Below are 23,087 nucleotides of genomic sequence, written 5' to 3'. Positions count from 1 at the left end.
TATTCCCAGTAAAATCAATTTTTGTGGACATTCTTCCATCTTGGTGCACACAGTGCCAGTGAATCAGAGACAAGTCTTACATATGCGCACCAGTGTTCCAAGTTTGAACTTCTGTTCCTTCCTTGTCTGCAATGCTGCAGCTTAAACCCAAAGAAAGAGTCAACCTGCAATTTTTTTTAAAAGGTACCATTAAATTCTTGTGGGGATGGATGGGGACAGGTTAGATTTCTGTCCCTGTGCAACTCTGTACTGTAAACCAGTGAGCCCAACATTCAGTTCTAAGCAAAGTGGTTGAAGCTGACTGCATGGACAGCCATAGTTTACATGGGAATGAGTTAGAATGGGTTCAGCAAGGCAAATTTTGACAAACTAATTTACAATTTCAGACCAAAGGTTTAGACAAGTTCCAAGAGGAAAGAGCCATTAAAAATATTAATAAGTATGGCAATTTGAGCTAGTGATTGCTCAGCGTAGGAGCTGAGCTAAGAGAAAAAGTTCTACTAGGTACTTGTGCCCATCAGAGAGGATGCTAGGCTAAAAGGGACCTTGATGTGATAGTATGTCTTTTATATTATGCTCACGCACAGGTGGAGGGGTCGAATGCAAAGTGGTCTCAGCCTAATCATCCTGTACCGGTGTTCTGAGAGGGGCTTTCATTGCTGGAGGTTGTGGAGTGCCTGCACACCAATCCTTGGATATTTAATAAAGCTCATCTCCAGTTACTAGAGATCAGAATCTCATATTTTCAAGGCTTAGAATAATGTGGTTTCTCAACTAGGAATAATGTGGTCAGACCCCAGGCAGAGGTAACAAATCCTACACAGGTGTGGGGTAGTTATCTTTGCCTTACACTGGTAAAACATGAGGCCAGCTGTATGTCTACCATGTGGAACAGGTTAAGTCTTTTTGTTTGATGGCTTTCACCACTGAATTTAAGCTTAAACACTCCAGCAGAGAAAACAAGCAGAAGCACTTCTACAACACACACAGGTAAGCTCACAAAAACTTAGGGCGCAGGGTAGGGTCTGTATTGGTTTTGTCAGATGATAGCTCACTACTATAGAAGACTTCAGCCCATTTATTGACTAAGAATTTTACAACCTATCTACATGGCTATTTCTTAATATTACATGACAATACCAAAATATTCAATTAAGGAAAAAAATCATTAACAATCAGTTTTCATTAAATTCAAAAAGAGTGATCAAAAGCACCCTGCAAGCATGTTCAGGAAGTAAAAATGAACATTAAATGTCTTGTGGGTGGAGGAAAAAGAGCCTCAGTTGATGCCAGAATCAGGACAATGTTACAAAATAACTATATTGCAAACTTCCTTGGGTCAGCCAAGATCAATCATCAGCTCACTCAAAAAACCCTCAAAAAAATCCATTGTAATATTCTATGCCCTTACATGGGCATACAAAAATTTATAGACTATTACAATGAGTTTTTGGAGGTTTTTTTGGGTGAGCCAATGATCGATCTTAGCCGACCCAAGGAAGTTTGCAATATATAGTTCTTTTAGAACATTGTCCTGATTCCGGCATCAACTGAGGCTCTTTTTCCTTCACCCACAAGACATTTAATGTTCATTTTTACTTCCTGAACACTAGCAGGGTGGTTTAGATCACTATCCTTTTGAATTTAGTTAATATTACATGGAGCATTAATTTAAACCTGTTACCAAATGGAGTTTGCTATTATAAACAGGCCCTGGGTTTTCATAAATGCTCTTATCTATTCATCCTGTTGAGTCATATGCTCATGCTCTTCATGAGAAACTGAATGTTCCACTGTAGATGCTTGTAGAGTAGACGACAACCCAGAACAGCAGCCAAGCAAGAAAATTTCAGTTAAATGCCAGTACAGAAAAATATTTCCCTATTGGGATTTTTAAATATTAATTGCCAACTGAATTAAAATTATCTTTGCGTACTGCAGTTGCAACTGGTTACTCAGAAAAAATGCTTGAAAGGCAGTAGAGGAACAAAAAATATGCATTAAAAAACCCTATAAGAAAGTATCAAATACAATTGTTGACTCAAAACAAAAGCTGAAAAGGGAAAACAGAAGGCAGAATGGCTCACTGCCTACACTTCCACCTGTAAGCAGGTGCTGGCAGTAGTGAGGCTTGATCATCATCTTCCTTTCCAGGTATATTGACTTTTTACAGATGGTTTCTGGAAGGTGGCAAGAGTACAGCAAAATTAAAAAAAAAAATAATAATGTAGAGGAAAACTAAAAGCAACGTTCAATTCTAGCAAACGTTCCAGGCAGAATTGCACTTTAACTTCTAGCAACGACAGAATGCCAAGATATGAACAAACAGTTTTATATAAAAAAAAGAAAGCTTGTATGTATTTTAATAGGAAACTTGTAGACAAACTTGTAGACATTTTGTATACTAGTCAACACAACCGTATTACAACATTCAGGATTACAAGTAGAGGAAATGGGGGAAAAGAGGCACAAATCAAGACAAATGAAACACCAGCAAGACACAAAACTACTAAAGACCAACCACACCAATGAGCTTGGTGTCTCTGCTGCAAACATATGGACTGCCCCAAAAGCTCCCTCATTTTCCATGTCCTCCCACCCTTCCAAGAAAAGAAAACAAGAGACTATTCAGTTAACTGGTATAATAAAGAGCAGGAAATCTATCAAATTAGATGACACTTACCTACAGGTAGCTCTGGCACCATCAATTAAATTCTAGCAGACCAAGAGCCAGTCAGATGGCTCTGTAGTCTTGTGGATTATATACAATCCCACATTTAAATGTACTATACCCTTCAAAAACACAACATTCAACCGGTCAAGCACCGTGACTAGAACTGCTACCTCATTCCAGGTCAAGTGAACAGGTTGATCCAGTCCTGACTTGGCCTTACTACATGCATGATTTGTAGTCGACAGTTTTTTTTTTTGTTTTTTTTTTTAACAGAAGTCGAAGCCATGAAATGGGGTAAACTAAGACAGGATTAATCTATTTTTGCTTAACCTGGAGGGAGGTGGTCATCTTAAAAAAACTGCCAGCTGAACTTCTGCTACTTTATAGAAATATGCAAAGGGGATGGCAAAAACAAAGCCAATCTAAAAATGTTAACCACATGTATTACAGTGGGAGATGTTGCTAAGAGAGCAACAGTAAAGCTGAACCACAAAGAGTACAAGAGAAAAATAACTGCATTGCTAGAGCTTACAGGAACTGCACCTAAATGCAACACAGAGATCATTCAATTTATGAGCAAATACAAGCACAGAACTTGTCCAGTAAAAGAGCAGTTTTCTTGCCAGGGTCAGGAAGGACAGCTGTAACAGACGGCAAAGGAAGATTGTCCAAGCTAAGTTTCATTGCCTGAGGGAACAGATTTTTTGTAAACCAAAATTGCTTTATGAAAAATCAGTTCTTGAATAGTCATCACCGCTTACTCTGGACCACATATACTAAAACTCAAGTTATTAATTTAAAAAAATATAGGGACCCATATTTAGATTTTATAAAGCTACTGGAATAAAAACAGGTGGCGATGCCACAATAGCTGAACTAGTGTTTATTGAAAATGGGCTGCAATACCAATGCTATGCAAAACATGCTGAATAAATCCTATGAGGCTTAGCCTCCCTGTTCCTGGTCTAAATCATGGCTAAATGCACACACAATTATGACTGCTAGCCTTTGACCAACTTTACAGGGGTTTCATCTAGCGAGTGTGCAATAGCTTTATCAAGTCTTTCTGGCTTCCACTGTCAGCATGCACATCATGAATTTCTAAGCCCATTAGCTTCAGATAACAGCTACCTAAGACTTTCCTTAAGATCTACCATCCTCCCAAAAATAGATGCTTATGCTTCTTACCCAGTAACTGCACACAGTCAGTGCTGCTCTCTATATACTGGCATTTAAAGTGGCAGTAAATGCTGAAGCAGTACTGAAAGAATAAATTACAGAGGGAAGCTGGAAAGAGTAGTCACTACTATAAACGTTTTCCCCTCCATCCCAGATAAAAGAAAAACTGCAGAAAGAATTGCACTGAACAGCTGCGTTGGGAAGAGCTGCACTGGAAAAATAGATCTTCCAAGTGACTTTTATAGGACAGGAATTTTTGGTTTGAGAATGGCCATATGGATGCAGCAGCAGCAGCTTTCTCCATCGTTACAAGGGAACATGGCTGAAGAGATAGGAGACAGATTCTCCATTGTGTGTTCGTCTGATCGCTTCTGCCAAGATCATGGAGATGTCAATCACCTGTGTGGGGGAAAATAAAAGTGACTTGTCAAATCATCTAGACTTAAAGAAAAAAAAAAAAAAAGAAGATACTTACTTGTAGCAGGTATTGTCAGAGGACAGCAGGCCTTATATTCTCACAGATAGGTAACGCAGGCTGCATTGCTGGGTCCGGATCTTATGAGAAACATAAGAAAAGCTTTGAGGTACACAAAACACGCTCCACTAAACATGCGCGAGTGCCTTCCCGCCCGCAGCACGAACATGGTCACCTCAGTTGAGTATAACAGCAAAATAGGAAAAATAATAAAGGAGACAACTTCAAGGGGAAATGGGAGGGATTGCGAGAATATAAGGCCTGCTGTCCTCAGAGAATACCTGCTACAGGTAAGTATCTTTACTTTCTCCGGGGATGAGCAAGCCTACCTATTCTCTCAAGTGGGGAATCCCTAGCATCCAGGCTCAGTACAAATAAACACTGGTCAATTGGGCCTCGCTATGGTGAGAACATAACTCAGATTAACCTGAAACTATATACAAACTGAGTAAGAGTGCAGCCTGGCACAGAATAAAACAATTGTAGACCCCAAACAGATTCTGCAACACTGTCTGCCCGAACCGAATGTCACGTCGGATATCCTGCAAGGCAGTAATGTGATGTGAATGTGTGGACTGAAGACCATATCGCAGTCTTGCAAATTTCTTCAGTGGACGCTGACCTCAAGTGGCCTTCCGAAGCAGTCACGGCTCAGATATTATGAGCCGTGACATGACCTTCTAGGGCCAGCCCAGCCTGGGCACAAATGAAGGAAATGCAATCTGCTAGTCAATTAGAAATGGTGCGACCCTCATCCTGTTGGGATCAAAAGAAATAAAAAGCTGGGTGGACTGTCTGTGGGGCCTGGACCATTCCACGTAGTAGGCCAATGCTCTCTTGCAATCCAAGGTGTGCAAGCTGCTTTTGCCAGGATGGACATGAGATTTGGGAAAGAATGTTGGCAGGACAATCGAATGGTTCAGATAGAACTGCAACATCACTTTCATCAGGGATTATGGTTTGGACGCCATTGGAACTTAGGGGATGTGTGGACGACTACTCTGTTGTGATGAAACTTAGTATAAGGGGCATCCACCAGTAAAGGCCTGAAGCTCACTGACCCTACGAGCTGAAGTAACAGCCACCAAGAAAATGACCTTCCAGGTCAAGTACTTCATATGGCAGGAATTCAGTGGCTCAAAAGGAGCATTTATCAGCTGGGTGAGAATGACGTTGAGGTCCCATTACACAGGAGGAGGTTTGACAGAGGGCTCTGTCATAAGCAAGCCTCTCATGACGCGAACAACTAGAGGCTGTCCAGAGGTGGACTTACCCTCTACATGGTGAGCACTAATTGCACTAAGGTGAACCCTGATAGGTGTAGAAGATATTCAAGCAGGTCTGTGTAGGACAAGCAAGGGGATTCTAGGGCCTTGTTCCTCATACCAAACAGTAAACCTTCTCCATTTGAAATAATAGCACTTCTTAGTGGAGTCTTGCAAGGAAATCAGTAAGACCCGGGAGACACCCTCCAAAAGATCCAAGGAAGCAAATTCTAGGCTTTCAACATCCAAGCTGTGAGAGCCAGAGACTGGAAGTTGAGATGTAGAAGAGACCCTTCGTTCTACATAATGAGGGTTGGAAAACACTCCAATCTCCATGGTTCTTCGGAGGATAACTCCAGAAGTAGAGGGAACCATAGGCCAGTACAGAACGATCAGAATCATGGTTCTGCAGTCTTGCTTGAGTTTCAACAAAGTTTGCTCCACCAGATGTATGGGAGGATACGCATACAGAAGTCCTGTCCCCCAACTAAGGAGGAAGTCATCTGACACTAGTCTGTTGTGGGCCTGAAGCCTGAAACGGAACCGAGGGACTTTGTGGTTGATATGAGTGGCAAAAAGATCCACCAAGGGGGTGGGGTGCCCCACGCTCGGAAGATCTCGTAGACAATGTCCATATTGAGAGATCACTTGTGTGGCTGCATTATCCTGCTCAGTCTGTCGGCCAGGCTGTTTTTGCTTGCCAGATAAATGGCTTGAACAACATGCCATGCTGGCAAGCCCAATGCCACATCTGGACAGCCTCCTGACACAGAAGGCGTGATCCGGTGCCCCCGCTTGTTGGTGTAATAAATGGCAACCTGTTTGAATGAGCATAATCTCTGAAAGTCTTTAGAGCGTTCCAGATTGCATGAAGCTCCAGGAGATTGATCTGAAGATTTGTTTCCTGGGTGGACCATACACCTTGGGTGTGAAGCCCATCTACATGAGCCCCCCCCCCCCCCCCCCCCCCCCAGCCCAGGAGAGATGCATCTGTCGTCAGCACCTTTTGTGGCTGAGGAATTTGGAATGGAAGCCCCAGAGTCAAAATGGATCAAATAGTCCACCACTGAAGGGAGTGTACAGGCTCTGGGGACACTTGGATGACATCTTCCAGGCTCCCTGTGGCTTGAAACCACTGAGAAGCCAGGGTCCATTGGGCTGATCTCATGTGAAGGCATGACATGGGTGTAATGTACACTGTGGAAGCCATGTGGTCCAACAATCAACATCTGCCAAGCTGTGACCAGCAGAGAGGCTCAAACCCTGGAAGCAAATGTGACAAGAGAGTGTCTGCTCATCTCTGGGAGGTAGGTTTGAACCGTCTGTGTATCAAGCAGAGCTCCTATGAACTCCAATCGCTGGGCAGGGCAAAGATGGAACTTGGGGTAATTTAAAACAAACCACAGCATTTTGAGCACCTGAACAGTCATCTGCATGGAGTCCTGAGCACCAGCCTGGGAGGTGCTCTTCACCAGCCAGTAAGCAAGATATGGGAACACGGACTCCCAGTCTGCGTAGCAAAACTGCAACTACTGATAGATATTTGGTGAAAACCCTGGGAGCTGACACAAGGCCAAAGGGCAACATGTGGTACTGGAAGTAATGTGTTCCCAGCCAAAATTTGAAGGTAGAAGTATTGGGATGCGAGTATATGCATCCTTTAAATCCAGAGAGCACAGCCAATTGTGTTCCTGAATCATGGGGAGAAGGGTGCCTAAGAAAACCATCCTGAACTTTTTGTTGACCAAAAATTTGTTCAGGGCCCTTAAGTCTAGGATGGGATGCATCCCCCATTTTCTTTTGCAGAAGGAAGTATCTGGAATAGAATCCCCGCTCTTCCTCCCTTGGTGGAACGGGCTCGAGTGCATGGGCCTTCAGAAGGGCTGAGAGTTCAGCTGCAAGTACCTGCCAGTGCTGAGAGCTGAATGAGTGAGCTCCCAGAGAGCAATCTGGAGATTTCTGATATCAATTGAGGGTGTATTAGAGACTATTTGAGGAACCTACCAGTCAGAGGTCATAGGGGGCCACCTTTGTTAAAAAAAAATTTTTTTCAGTCTCCCCCCAACTGGCAAGTCTTCCAGGATGGACACTTTTACTGTGGCTATGCTGTTCTGGAACCAGTCAAAAGCTCATCCCTTGCTTTGCCTAGGGAGCAGCAGGGGCCTTAGGTGCATGCTGTTGACATGAACGAGTGTGCTGAGGCTGAGCAGGCTAGCGAGCCAAGTCCAACAGTAATAGGGACTCCTCCTGGGCTTGCCAAAAGTCCTCCTAGCTGAGGAGGTAGATGCAACAAGGTGCCCCGCGAGAGAGAGAAAAGATGGTATCAGTATGTTTCTTGATTTGGTCAGCGACCGCCTCAACCTTCTCTCCAAAAAGGTTATCCCCCTGGAATGGGGCATCTGTCAACTGCTGCTGAACAGAATGTTCCAAGTCAGAAACACGCAGCCAAGAGAGTCGGCGCGTTGCTGAACTCTGGGCAGAGATCCTGGATGCCATGTCAAAAGTGTCATAAGTGCCCCTGGCCAAGTACTTTCGACATGCCTTCTGCTGCTTGGCCAACTTGCGAAGTGACTCTGACTGCTCAGGAGGGAGCGTCTCAGCCAGGTCCATCAACTTGTGCACAGAGTTTTGCAAGTAGACACTCATGAAGAGCTGGTAGGATTGAATTCAGGAGATGAGCATTGAGGCATGGGACCTCTTTCTCCCAAAAGTATCCAGGGTTCTAAGCTTCTCTACTTAAGGGTGCCGAGGCATAGTCTCTGGAATTCTTGGCTCTTGAGAGCGGACTCCACCACCATGGAATTGTGAGGCAACAAAGGCTTATCAAACCAAGGTGTGCTTTGGATCTGGTACATGGGGAAAAAAAAAAAAAAAAAAAAAAATCGATCTTCTTGGGCAGTACTGGGACTCCCAAAATACCTTATGTAGAAGGACAATCACAGCCTCCCTATGAGGAGACGTGTAGTCCAGGACCTTGAGCATCTTGGCCCTGGACTTGTCCTCCACTTCTAAAGGAAATGGAATGGCACGAGCTATTTCCTCTACAAAAGATGGAAATAAAGGCTCTCCGGGGAGAATTCTTCTTTCAGGTGGAGGGTAGGGTATCCCATGACTTGTCTGAGGAAAAATATCTGGAATCTTCGTCCGACTCCCATGAGCGCTTCTCATCGGTATCAAACAAAACCTCTGTATGGGAGGGTTGAGACTAAGCCTCCCTTCATGTAGAAGACCCATGTTCTCGAGAATGTAGTCGAGGAGTCTGTTTCCTCTCCGGTGTATCTTCCTCCACCGACGTCGAGGGGGTCCTGGCTTGGGTGGCAGTCGACACTGGGGCTACATGCGGTACCGGGGTCGAAGGGTGCAACGGGAGGCAGGGTAGGTGCTTAAGGCCATCAAGCAGCTTAGGAAGCAAGGCCTGGATGTGCTCATCAAGGGCCAACATCGGGAAAAGCTGGGGTTCCAGTTGAGACAGGCTGCAGATCTTCGGGGTAGATACTGGAGTCAGCTGGTGGCTGCTGGTAGAAGAGCGCATCAGTACCTCCTGTATGGAGGGAAAGCAGTCTCCCGGCACCAATGCTTCTTGGGTGCCGAATCACTCGATGCCCTGGCACTTCCGGCACCATGCGTCGAGGGGAATTGGTAACTATTTTTCTTGGCCTTAGCCCAAAGCTTAATTGGTGCTGATGAGGATGACATTGTATCCTCAAGTCACCAACGATGGAGGGTCCTACTACTACTATTTAACATTTCTAAAGCGCTACTAGGGTTACGCAGCGCTGTACAATTTAACATAAAGGACAGTCCCTGCTCAAAGAGCTTATAATCTAAAGGACAAGTGAACAGTCAGTCCGAGAGGGGTAGTCAAATTGGGGCAGTCTGGATTTCCTGAAAGGTGAGAGTTAGGTGCCGAAGGCAGCATTGAAGAGGTGGGCTTTGAGCAAAGACTTGAAGATGGGCAGGGAGGGGGCTTGGCGTAAGGGCTCAGGAAGGTTGTTCCAGGGTGAGGCGAGGCAGAATGAGCGGAGCCTGGAGTTGGCGGTGGTGGAGAAGGGTACTGAGAGGAGGGATTTGTCCTGTGAACGGATGTTTCGGGCAGGAACATAAGGGGAGATGAGGGTAGAGAGGTAGTGAGGGGCAGCAGACTGAGTGCATTTGTAGGTAAGTAGGAGAAGCTTGAACTGAATGCGGTATTTGATTGGAAGCCAGTGCAGTGACCTGAGGAGAGGGGTTTTGCACAGCAGTAGGCTTGAAGACAGGTGGAGACCCACTCGATGCACAACTGCTCCAACTGTCCGCAGGCCTAGCAGCAGTCGTACTCACCGATTCTCCACGTCCATGCCACCGAACTGGACTTGGCTCCAAAAAATTTCTTGCGTTGAGTTTCTCTAGGAACTTGGGTCCTTTTCTTCATACAAAGGCAAAGGATGCAGTTGGCAGGGGTATGGTTGGGCCCTAAACACTGGAGACAGTAAGAATGGGTGTCTGTTCCAGGGATCATCCGACTGAACTGGGTACAGCACTTGAATCCACTGGGAACTTTAGTGGACATGGACGGGAAAAACGTTGCCACTAAAAGGAAGTGATGACGCCTGAAAAAGGGGTGAGGCAAAAAAAAAAAAAAAATTAACCCAACCGAGGCCAAGGCCCGACAGTGGCCTTGTACTACAAAAATGTTTAAAAAAAAAAAAAAATCCCCAAAACTAAGAAAATAAAGGAAAGGGAAAACAATGTTCCCTGAATGGAAGCATCGCTGAAAAGGTGAAGAAAAACACGCCAAAAGGCACAAAAGAAGCTCTTGGCCAGCGCAATGTGTGGAGATGGAGAAAAAAAAAAGTACACTCTCCTCACCGCAGTAAAAAAGCAACTAAGATGACCACGTTTGCGCGGTGGAGTGTAGTCTCGTGCTCCACAAAGCTCTTATGCTTGTCATAACATCCGGACAATGCAGCCTGCGTTACCCACTTGTGAGAATAGGCCTGCTTGTCCTTGGAGGAAAAGAAACAAAAAACAAATTATCCTGGACAACAGAACACTTCACCTTAGAAAGCAAGTTCATAACTGACCACCTAGGTCTGGAGGTGCAGAAGATACCTACTTGAAGTCTTATTAAAAGGCATATAGGCATCTGTATCTCTATAAAATACTAGCACAAAACCTGCAGCATGTGTGGGTAAAATGCACCCAAGTACAGCAGCAGATGAAAAACATACAAGTACACAATTGTACCTCCACCAAAACTCTGCCTTGAACAAACCTACAATATAAAATTATCTGTAAGTTTGTGTAAGAGGCATTATACGCTTATATATTGGCATGCAAATTACTCTTACCCCCCCATAAAGCCTAACCTGAAAAAAAAAAAAAGATGAAATTCATACCTGTTAATGTCCCTTCCTTTAGTCTGGCTCTACATCTTGAACTACTGGGTTGTTATCCATGCCTACCAGCATATGGAGGATTTTTCCTAGTGATATCACCAGTACAAAGCAGTTGTACTTGGTGAAAAGCTCCAGTATGTCTCTGCCAAAGCAGCAGCAGGTCTCAGAAATCACATTAGTGTCCCATCAACCACTGCAGCTATAATAGGAGAGAAAAATGCTATTTATTTTTTTGCAAACACCACTGGAGAAAACAGATCCCCCTCAGTCCAGACAACTAGAAATAACAGGTATGACAAATTTCACCTTCCTTGGTGTTAAGGATCTACCATTCTGAACTACTGGGACGTACCTAAGCAGAACTCACTAGCCAAGGGAAAACAAGGGCTCCTGAATGACTGCTCTGACCAAGTCTGAACGGGCTCTGGCTAGCACATCCAATCTTAATGCTTTGCTCCATTCTTTTGCGATGACCACTTTGCTGCTTCCCAAATATGTTCTGGAGACACTGCCAGGCCTCCATGGAGGTCACCTGTCCCCAAGTCAAGTGATGTTGCAATCCACGAACCACTCTTGTTCCTGCAAATGTGGGCAGTCTCAATGGCTGCCTTGATCCAACACTCAATGAAGGCCTTGGGACACCATCTGGTCCTGTCTAGGGCAATGGAAGAAGACAATAAAATGATCTGCAGAGTGAAACTCATTTAGTTTGTACATATATGTGAACAGAATTTTGTTAGCACTGAATTTAAATCTCAAGAGGGAAGAGACAAATGGACAGGAGGACAAGCAAATGACCCCTACAAAAACCTATGTCCCCCATGAGAAGCTAGGAAAAGCCCCAGGATTATATCTTAAAAACAGGAGAGGGGCACTAGCTGAATACATTAAGTTCAGCGCCAACCCCTGATCAAAACCCCACTGCAGAAATGATACCTCAGGCACCTGTGCCTTTAGAAGCGCCAGCTGTCAAAATGCCTTCCAAACATGGAGCTAAGCCACGAAATGGAAGATAATGGCCTTGAGCAAAGTGGAATCACTGCAGGTGAAAAATCTTTCCTTGCTAATCACAACTCCTCAAGGGCCAAAACTTTAAGCCAGAAGGGATCAGGAATCCTGCATGTGCAAGCCACAACCTCTAGGGAAGAGAAAGTGATCATCCACTAAGATGAACAAGGCCCTCAGACCACCATCTCTGTGGCCACCTGGGGCCATCCAAAGGAATACCTCCCCCAGCCAAGCTCAGCTGGCGGAACTGGCACCACTGCTCCCAGATGCAGAAGCCCATCCACAATGTTCTGAACAGAGGCCCTCTTTGCCAGAGCTCTGCATGGAGACGCCAAGAAAAAAAACAAACTGCCAAAAAGGCAGCTCTAGACTAAGCAAATCACCTCAGGTGATCTTGGAACTGCTGCAACCACTACAACTGGGCCATGGCAACATAGCCTCCACAACTAGCTACATACAGCCACCAATGAGAAGGCCTGCTTCACGAATTGTTCAATCTTTTCCCGGGACTCCACTGGTATGGTGGTCATCGTGGTGACCGCTGTAATCAAGACATCCACCTTGGGGCACCCACCAGTACTTACTGCCTCCTCTGGTGGAAACAGGTAGCATAACTAGGACTCTGGTCCCCCTGACAGCACCATCCAGGCTCTCACATTCCATCTGCATCATGTGCTAAAAGAGTCTTGTGGAGCAGGAAGAACTTAGGACCTGCAAGGCCCTCCTAAGGGGGATCTCCCTTCTTCTGCCTCAGAAGCAGAAACCATGAGGAAATGACGAGCCTCTAACTGAATCAAGTTTGGGAGCTCCTCACACCGAAAAATGCAAATGACTGGGGGAGGCATGGGTTCCAAGCTGAGGCCCCTTCTTACTGTCCCCAAAGCCTAGCCCCTTGTGGACTGCCATCTGGCCTGGGACGCTTGGTTTTCTAGCGCTGGGCTCCGGTTGAAGCTGCTCCTTCCCTGAACCCCACCCCCCAACCTATCCTGGAAGGGTCACAGTTCCTTACCAGGACCTCCTTCAGAAGCAGAGCAACCTGCTAAATCCAATCTGCTCTTGAGGCCCTAAAGAGGATCCCACACATGCCCTGATGGTGAACAAGGATGGGCAGCCCCAACCAGTTTCCATCAGCAGCGGCCTAGGCTCCCCACATGAAAGGGCCCTGCAGGGCCCAAGCCTGACAACTCTCCAAGCTACCACCCTTAGGTGCTATCTTAGGGCCACGGAGACAAACTCCATGCTCTACTGAGTAAGGCCCTTAGACCAAGCACCACAAGCGATGCTGTTAGGTTCAACTAGACTGTGGGCCTTAAGCTGCACACTACAGAGCTAGGTCTGGGACCTGCTGCACCAGAATAAGCCACCTCACCATCTGCTGGATGTAGATAAAATGCTGGAGAGTTCTAGGGACATCAGTGATATCATTAGAAAACTCCGTTCTCTACCTCCCATCTGCTGGTAGAAGGGGACACAACCCATTTGTTCAGACAGGTCTGGCAAAGATAAGGAAGTAGTTCATGATGCCTAGATCCTTCTCCTATGTGTTGACTCCATACTGTGGAACCTAGCAACATGTAGCTAAAAATATAGCAATTCTTCCTTTATGGTCTTCAACTGTCATATGTCAAGAAGACAACAGTGGGGTGACTGGCCTGTTGACTTGATGATGCTGGTGGGGTGGAGGGAGAGAGACTACTAGTTATCAAGCTGGTGAAATGAAAGGTAACAGTTAGTGTGTACTTGAGCCTCTAAATTGTATAAAGTGGATTTTTTTTCTGCTACTTATCTGCCTGATCAGTTATTCCTGTTCATATTGCCAAAGATGTATCTGAGCTATAGAATATGACTATTAGTAGATCTTTGTCTAGACAGCTCAGTTTTCATTTTATATGCCACCCTATTGGTTAACCAAATATACAATGTTTACACATCCTTTTCTCCTGGTTTATAGAACTACCTCTCGCTCATTTCAAATTATAATGAAAGCCACCTACATCAGCATGCCTGTTACCTGTTTGAAAGCAGAAGAGCTTGGCATGCCAGAAAAGCTTGAGAACTCAGTGATGTACAGTCTAAAGTGTCAGTGCCATAGATGACATACAGATAAATTTTAATCTACTCTTTTTCCCCTCTTGCTACAGTATTGCATACCTACTGCTCAATGTTTGTCTACCTACTCCAGCTCCAGATTACTTCCCCTGACATTACTAGGGTCTTAGGTTCTTAATTATATTATCCCTTCCCCTGCTAATACAAACTGTAGAACACACATTGCCCTCTCCCTGTCTAATTAGAAAATCTCATTGTCTTCTGCAGATCAGAGCAGACTTACCTGGATTTTAGGGCATTGTTTCATCTTCTCCTCTTGTGGTATTGTATTTGTGACTACAACAGCTTCAAAACAGGCATTGTTAATTCGTGAGATGGCTGGCCCAGAAAAGATTCCATGAGTTAGGATGGCATAGACTTTGGTGGCACCTGCTGATAAAAGTCTATGGTAGAAAAAAAAAAAAAAAAAGAAAAAAAGAGGCAAGCAATTAGATTTTTCTGCCTGGAAAGAGAGAAGTAAAGTGATTTTTAAAAGGGACAGAAGTCAAATTCCAGGAAATTAGGGATTGCCACAACCTAGTTAGTAAACTTAGGCTATGGCAAGTTGTCCTTGGTAGCATAAAAAGCTTATTTGTTCAGGCCAAGAACTAGTAGATGTTTAATTGATATATATCAGCCACTGTTTGAATACAATTGGTATATGCATTTAATCTTAACAGCACACCCAGTGCTGGATTTGCTTTGCAGTGATTAAGTCATCACATTTCCTCCTCCCCCTAGCATCAGTTCTCCAGATGGCATCCTGCCAGCAACAGAAAAATTTGTATGAGCAGCACACTTACCACTTGCTGCTTCCTCTGCTGCCAGCTTCCCTGAGGTTGGAAATGCACCAGGGTCCCTAGTCTCATGAGACCTGCAGAAACTCATGAGGTTCTAACTGCAGGAGAAGCAGGAGGCAGAAGCAGTAAAGAGCACTGTGTGCTGATGCCCCTGCCAGGAAGAACAGGGGAACTGAAAACTTCCCTGTACAGATTACACAAGGACCTACATGTGGCTCTGTAAAGGATCCAACTACCTGGCTGGGTTAGCTTTAAGGAACTTTTCATGACAAAGTGAGGTTGCTTACCTGTAATGGGGTTCTGTGGACAGCAGGATAAATCAACCACACACACTCACTCTCCCAGGGGCCAGAAGAGTTGAGGGGGGGGGGGGGGGGGGGGAGAACGAGAGAACCCCACAAACTTTGGATATGTGCAAGTGCTCCCTCCTGTACAGCCAATATTCTCTTTCCTCAGTTTATTACACAGCTTAAGCAACTTCAACCAAAGAGGATTGGAAAGGGGGAGGGAGGAATTGTGTGACTGATTTATTCTGCTTTCCATGGAGAACCCCCTATACAGGCAAGTAACCTCACTTTCTCTAGGGTCAAGCAGGATATAAAAATCAGCCACACATACAGGTGACTTCCAAGATAAGGGTGGAATGGTATTTGATTTTCTGAATGTGGACAGGTGGATCCTGCAACCTAGGAGTAACTGCTGTGGTCGGTTCAGGTCAATTAGGAAAAAAAAAAAAATCTTAAAATGCAGCTAAAGCCCAACTGGAGATTTTGAAAGAGGATATATCAAGACATCTGAGATAACTATTCATTTGGAAAAACATATGTACCATAACTAGGTTGTGCAACCTTTAAAATGTGGAACTTCAAGAAATACTTGTTTAGAAGTGTTGCCATACTGGGACAAACCAAACATTCATCAAATCCAGTATCCTGTGTTTCCAACAGTGGCCAATAAAGGTCACAAGTACCTGGCAAGATCCCAAAGGAGTAAAACAGATTGTATGCTGTTTATCATAGCAATAAACAGTGGATTTTCCCAAGTCCATATTAATGGCTTATGGACTTAGGTTTCTGCATGTGATACAGCTTGAAATGTTGCCTTAGAAAACAAACTGATGGGATAACCAAGTGTGGAATCCCGGCACACTGCATTTTTATGCTTGTAAAACAGGTGCGCCTGTGTTAAGACTGCCATGTAATTTTGCCACTGGAGAAGCAATGGCCTTAGTTATGTGATTGGGATTCGTACTATGCGTTTCCTATGTTAAAAATAGATATGTGTCTTATTCCCAAGTATCAGCATGTGATCAGAACTAGAGATAAGGCACCAGCTGTCTGAAAACAGGATAGCAACTATTGTATCCCTGGGTATTCAGAGTCTGAGATCGATCTCTACTTATGAATCTGACATCCACTGTTGGGACTCCTGTGACACCATCTAATTCCAGTGGCATTTTGCTAACCTTTGGTCTAAAGCAAGGCTACTCAATTCCAGTTGTCAAGGTCCACCAGCCGGCCAGGTTTTCAAGATATCCACAATGAATATGCACGAAAGATTTGCATACCAAGAAGGCAGTGCATGCAAATTTCTCATGTTGATCACCATGAAAGAACTGAATAAAGTGAGCATTAGGAGACTGCTCCTCCTAAGGAGGCCTGAGTGAGCTCTTATTGCAAATTAACCAGCTGAAGAATCCTGAGATTGACTACTGTTGGAGCCAGCAGCTGTGGCTGCTGACAGGTGCTCAAAGGGTATGCTCTGGCAAGGTAAAAATGCCATCCATGCGAATGTACATAGGGAAAGAATACTGGATTCACTATAGCTGAGAATCCCGAGGAAACCAGAGTGAAAAAACATTGGCATTGATGGCAAGTATTTTCATTCATAGGCCACACTCCAGTGCTTTTGGGACTATATTTCTATGTTGTATGATCTTTGGAAGACTGACTCAACTTTGATGCTGCACACATTAGTGCTTACCCTGACAGGCATTTAAGATGGGAAACCTTCGTAATCTATGAGCTGAGAGTATGGCCCACCATCCTGTTTGTTTTTTCTCTCTTTTTTGGTGTAAACAGCCATAGGAAGTGCTCCCTGGATATAGAACTAGGACCATGAAGCCCTTCTATTTTAGCAGAGCAAATTTCTGCCTTTGTATAGTTCACTAGAAAATACTGGCCTCAGCATGACAGATGATGTCAGCCCCCTTTGTTATGCAACCTCTGTTTTAAGAACTTCAGCAACAAATAGAGATAAACAACATTTAAAAATAAGCCAAACAGGGCATTATGGAAACCCAATTTTTTTATTTTCCGCCTCAGCTATACTCTTAAGATTGTTTTCCTACCTTTGCTAGACATGGTGCCTTTTGCAGATCACATACAGTTCCCACACACAGCTTCTTGGCTGTTTTGTAGAGGTTGTAACCTATGTACAGGACCCAAACTAACACAGCGGATGATTTGCCAACTCTGCCTGACTACACCACCTACAAACAGAGCAGAAAAGGCAAACGCTGATTTCTGACATTCCCCTGCCACTAAGTAAAAGGGAACCGTGAGGCGATGAAATACAAAATAGTACACCAAGAGTGCTCAAATATCCTTTAAGACTTTCAATCAACTAGACATGGGCCCTGTTTTAGCTATATGGTTTGCATCAGGTATCTGTAGATTATCTGGTCAATAATCAAAATTGATACTACAGAACCAAAACAGTTAGCAATTTAGATCCAGCAAGCTTGTATTGAACAATCTAGCACGTCGTTCCAACACTGGGAAATCAGACAGTTCGCAGATTAAAATGCACTAATCTCATTTAAAAGCTCCCCTGCCACCATCATCAGCACAGTTTCTGACAGTGAAGGGACATGTTTGAATCATTGCTAACAAAAGCTCAGCTGTGCCCGAGTAATTAAAGATACAGGATTCTGATCTGACATAGCAAGGCTTTGTAGCATATTTTCGTTTGAGTACCACCACAGGCAAACACAGCATGAAGATAGTTGATCTGCGTGGGTTGCTCCCATTTTCTACTCCCCAATTCCACTGTCATCAGAAGGATACCATGGGAACCAATGAAGACAGGGTCTGCTTATAAGATTTTAGCTTATGAATTGTAGAAGCTTTTATCAAGTCATGCTTCCTCTACATCTTGTGTCTTCTTGTGGAGGCTGGTTGGGTATGTTTTTAAACATCTTTTAGCCACAGAGAAAGAGGCAGGTATCTGATGAGAACTCTTGGTACTTACACAAGTATTGCCATACTGGGACAGACCAAAGGTCCATCAAGACCAGCATCCTGTTTCCAACAGTGGGCAATCCAGGTCACAAATACCTGGCAAGATCCCCAAAAAAGTACAAAACTTTTTATGCTGCTTATCCCAGAAATAGCGGATTTTCCCCAAGTCCAATTTAATAATGGTCTATGGACTTTTCCTTTAGGAAGCCGTCCAAACCTTTTTTAAACTCCACTAAGCTAACCGCCTTTATCACATTCTCTGGCAATGAATTCTAGACTTTAATTACACGTTGCGTGAAGAAAAAATTTCTCCAATTCGTTTTAAAATTTACTACTTTGTAGCTTCATCGCATGCCCCCTAGTCCTAGTATTTTTGGAAAGAGTAAACAAACAATTTACATCTACCCGTTCCACTCCACTCATTATTTTATAGACTTCAATCATATCTCCCCTCAGCCGTTTTTTCTCCAAGCTGAAGAGCCCTAGATGCTTTAGCCTTTCCTCATCCCCTTTATCATTTTCGTCACCCTTCTCTGCACTTTTTCTACTTCCACTATATCTTTTTTTGAGATGCGGCGAACAGAATTGAACACATTCGAGGTGTGGAAGCACCATGGAGTGATACAAAGGCATTATAACATCCTCATTTTTGTTTTCCATTCCTTTCCTAATAATACCTAACATTCTATTTGCTTTCTTAGCTGCAGCAGCACACCAAGCAGAAGGTTTCAACGTATCAATGACAACACCTAAATTCCTTTCTTGGTCAGTGACTCCCAACGTGGAACCTTGTATGACGTAGCTATAGATCGGGTTCCTCTTTCCTACATGCATCACTTTGCACTTGCTCACATTAAATGTCATCTGCCATTTAGACGCCCAGTCTCCCAGTCTCATAAGGTCCTCTTGTAATTCTTCACAATCCTCCCACGATTTAACGACTTTGAATAACTTTGTGTCATCAGCAAATTTAATTACATCACTAGTTACTCCCATCTCAGGGTCATTTATAAATATGTTAAAAAGCAGCAGTCCCAGCACAGACCCTGGGGAATCCCACTATCTACCTTTTCCATTGAGAATACTGACCATTTAACCCTACTCTCTGTTTTCTATCTTTTAACCAGTTTTTAATCCACAATAGGACACTACCTCCTATCCCATGACTCTCCAATTTCCTCTGGAGTCTTTCATGAGGTACTTTGTCAAACGCCTTTTGAAAATCCAGATACACAATATCAACCGCCTCACCCCTATCCACATGTCTGTTCACCCCCTCAAAGAAATGCAACAGATTGGTGAGGTAAGATTTCCCTTTACTGAATCCATGTTGGCTTTGTCTCATTAAGCCATGCTTTTGAATATGCTCTGTAATTTTGTTCTTTATAATAGTCTCTACCATTTTGCCCGGCACCGACATCAGACTCGCTGGTCTATAATTTCCCGGATCTCCTCTGAAACTTAAAAAAAAAAAAAAAAAAAAAAAATCGGCGTTACATTGGCCACCCTCCAATCTTCCAGTACCACACTCGATTTTAAGGATAAATTACATATTAGTAACAATAGTTCCACAAGTTCATTTTTCAGTTCTATCAATACTCTTGAATGAATACCATCTGTTCCTAGAGCTTTGCTATTCTTCAATTTGTCAAATTGCCCCATTACATCCTCTAGGTCTATAGAGATTTCATTCATTTTCTCCGACTCGTCAGCTTCAAATACAATTTCTAGCGCCAGTATCTCTCCCAAATCTTCCTCGGTGAAGACCAAAGCAAAGAATTCTTTTAATCTCTCCGCTACAGCTTTGTCCTCCCTGATCGCGCCTTTTACCCATAGGTCATCTAGCGGTCCAACCGATGCTTTTGCTGGCTTCCTGCTTTTAAATATACCTAAAAAAGTTTTTACTATGTGTTTTTGCCTCCAACACAATCTTTTTTTCAAAGTCCCTCTTAGCCTTCCTTATCAGTGCTTTGCATTTGACTTGACATTCCTTATGCTGTTTCTTATTATTTTCAGTCGGTTCCTTCTTCCATTTTCTGAAGGATTTTCTTTTAGCTCCAATAGCTTCCTTCACCTAACTTTTTAACCATGCCGGCTATAGTTTGGTCTTCCATCCTCCTTCTTTAATATGCGGAATATATTTGGTCTGGGCTTCCAGGATGGTGTTTTTGAACAGCATCCATGCCTGATGTAAATTTTTGACCCTCGAAGCCGCTCCTCTAAGTTTTTTTTTTCACTGTTCTTCTCATTTTATCATAGTCTCCTTTTTTAAAGTTAAATGCTAACGTATTGGATTTCCTGTGTATACTTACTTCAAAGCTAATATCAAATTTGATCATATTATGATCACTGTTATCAAGCGGCCACAGCACCATTACCTCCCGCACCAGATCATGCGCTCCACTAAGAACTAGGTCTACAATTTTTCCTTCTCTCGTCGGCTCCTGTACCAGCTGCTCCATAAAGTAGTCCTTGATTTAAGTCAAGGAAATTTACCTCCCTAGCGTGCCCGATGTTGCATTTACCAAGTCAATATTGAGGTAATTGAAATCACCCATTATTATTGTGTTGCCCAGTTTGTTTGCTTCCCTAATTTCCTTTAACATTTCTACATCCGTATGTTCATCCTGGCCAGGCAGACAGTAGTACACTCCTATCACTATCCTTTTCCCCTTTACACATGGAATTTCAATCCATAGGGATTTCAAGATGTTTTTGTTTCCTGCAGAATTGTCAATGTATTTGATTCAAGGCTCTCCTTAACATACTGCCCCTCCACCAATTCGATCCACCCTATCAGTACGATATAATTTGTACCCTGTTATGACAGTGTCCCACTGGTTATCCTCCACCAGGCCTCAGATGCCTATTATATCTAATTTTTCATTTAGTGCAATATATTCTAACTCTCCCATCTTATTTCTTAGGCTTCTGGCATTCGCATATAGAAATTTCAAACTATGTTTTTTGTTCCTATTTACATCATGCTCAGTACTTGACAGTATTAATTTGCAATCTTTTGTCTAATTTTTATTTAAGGACACCTGATCTACTACGGTCTCTTTTGCAACCTCACTATTGGGATATCCTTTCTTCCCTTTTTTGGTGATATCTTTGAACGATACCTTATCCCGAAACATGCAATTTTGAACGATTGTCGGCCTTCCCCCAGTTTCTAGTTTAAAAGCTACTCTATCTCCTTTGTAAATGCCGATGCCAGCAGCCTGGTCCCAATCGGGTTAAGGTGGAGCCCATCCTTTCGGAATAGGCTCTCCCTTCCCCAGAATGTTGCCCAGTTCCTAACAAATCTAAAACCCTCCTCCCTGCACCATCGTCTCATCCACGCATTGAGACTCCGGAGCTCTGCCTGTCTCTTGGGCCCTGCGCGTGGAACGGTTAGCACTTCAAAAAATGCTACCCAGAGGTTCTGGATTTGAGCTTTCTACCTAAGAACCTAAATTTGGCTTCCAGAACCTCTCTCCCACATTTTCCAATGTCATTGGTACCCACATGTACCAAGACAGCTGGCTCCTCCCCAGCACTGTCTAAAATCCTATCTAGGTGACGTGTGAGGTCTGCCACCTTTGCGCCAGGCAGGCAAGTCACCAGGCGATCCTCACGTCCATCAGCCACCCAGTTATCTATATGTCTAATGTTCGAATCACCAACTACAACAGCTGTCCTAACCCTTCCCTCCTGGGCAGCGCTTGGAGACATATCCTCGGTGCGAGAGGATAGTACATCCTGTGGTGGGCAGGTCCTGGCTACAGGAATACTTCCTACTTCACCAGGGTGATGCTCTCCTTCTAGGAGACCTCCTTCTCCACGGTAGCACAGGGGCTACCAGACTGGAGGTGGGACTTCTCTACAACATCCCTAGACAGCACTAGAGTAGAAAGCTGCACAGGAATGGAAGTAGCTGCCATGGGACTCCTGCTGGAGTGTAGTCAAAATCTTTGGCGACTCCAGAATGAGACTTGGATTGCACAGAGGAACAACTGTAGCACCAGAACAAGGCTTGGAAAGTATGGAGAGAGGCAGAATGAGGTTTAGACCACTCACTGAACAGTGAATACTATTAAAAAATAAAAACACACACACCATAGGAGGCAGTTAAGGTTGGGAGGAAACAGAGGGCTGCCAGCAAGTAAATAATAGTTTTGACTCCTGCGAGTACAGGTGGGGATGGAGGAGACTGTGGGGATGAATGGATCTTAATGGGTATGGGTTAGATTCCATCGGGGATTGGCGGGAAAGGGTGAAATATCTGTCCCCATACAACTTTCTACACGAGAGTAATTTCAGAAGAGAAAAATGGAGAAGAGCTCTGTAATGAAATAGCCCTTACCAGTCTACAGGCGAGGGTCTCCAATTCCATCTGCATTCTGAAGCGGTACACTTAGTCAAATACTATACAATTCCGTGGCTGCTGCTCTGAGCTTTTACAGGCTCTGTTAGCCTATGCAGACTCAATATAAGCACCAGTGAGTACCATCAAGGTCCTTTGGGTCAGATACCATAGGTACCACATGTAGACCCTTTAAGTCAAAAGGGTCAAAAGCCAGCAGCCACACCTCAGAGTCAACAGGCTGCTGTTCACTGAAGCAGTGTGAGAATGCACAGTGTCTCAGTCATGTCAATTTGAAACAGAAAACACACACTGCATGTGCCGTTAGTGAATTGTTTGGGTATGAATGCCATTATATGAGACACACATCTTCCAGGCTTTGAGACTTCTGGGTACTGTGTCTAAGCCTCTTGGGTGTACTAGAAGAGTTAGTTTTCTCTCTTAAGCAGAAACAGACATGCAGGTGCTTTTACTGAGCCCTTTGGTTGTAAATGTGAAGCACCTTCACCTTTCAGGGACCCCTTGGGAATGCAAAACTCCATACTACTATACCTGGTTAGTGAAGTAGACTGAAGGGGAGGAGCAATGTTTACAAGGGAGCATTCATACATACCTACAGTTTTTCCAGAC

At 44.0% G+C, this 23,087-nt stretch overlaps 1 protein-coding gene across 1 annotated transcript in view; it reads right to left on the bottom strand.

The window, feature by feature from the left end:
* Positions 1-2,346: 2,346 nt before the first annotated feature.
* The window catches only part of PRPS1 (phosphoribosyl pyrophosphate synthetase 1), a 46,522-nt gene continuing 25,781 nt past the window's right edge, over positions 2,347-23,087 (bottom strand). Inside the window, exons 6-7 of the mRNA XM_030209266.1 lie at positions 14,312-14,471; positions 2,347-4,252 (exon numbers count right to left, since the gene is read on the bottom strand). Coding sequence (XP_030065126.1) covers positions 4,160-4,252; positions 14,312-14,471 — 253 coding nt within the window. The 3' untranslated portion in view covers positions 2,347-4,159. The remainder of the gene's footprint in view (positions 4,253-14,311; positions 14,472-23,087) is intronic.

The sequence above is a fragment of the Microcaecilia unicolor genome, chromosome 7 (genome assembly GCF_901765095.1).
Source record: "Microcaecilia unicolor chromosome 7, aMicUni1.1, whole genome shotgun sequence".
Classification (NCBI taxonomy): Eukaryota; Metazoa; Chordata; class Amphibia; order Gymnophiona; family Siphonopidae; genus Microcaecilia; species Microcaecilia unicolor.
The sequence above is the reverse complement of the archived record's forward strand: the minus strand, read 5'-3'. Positions and strand labels throughout refer to the sequence as shown.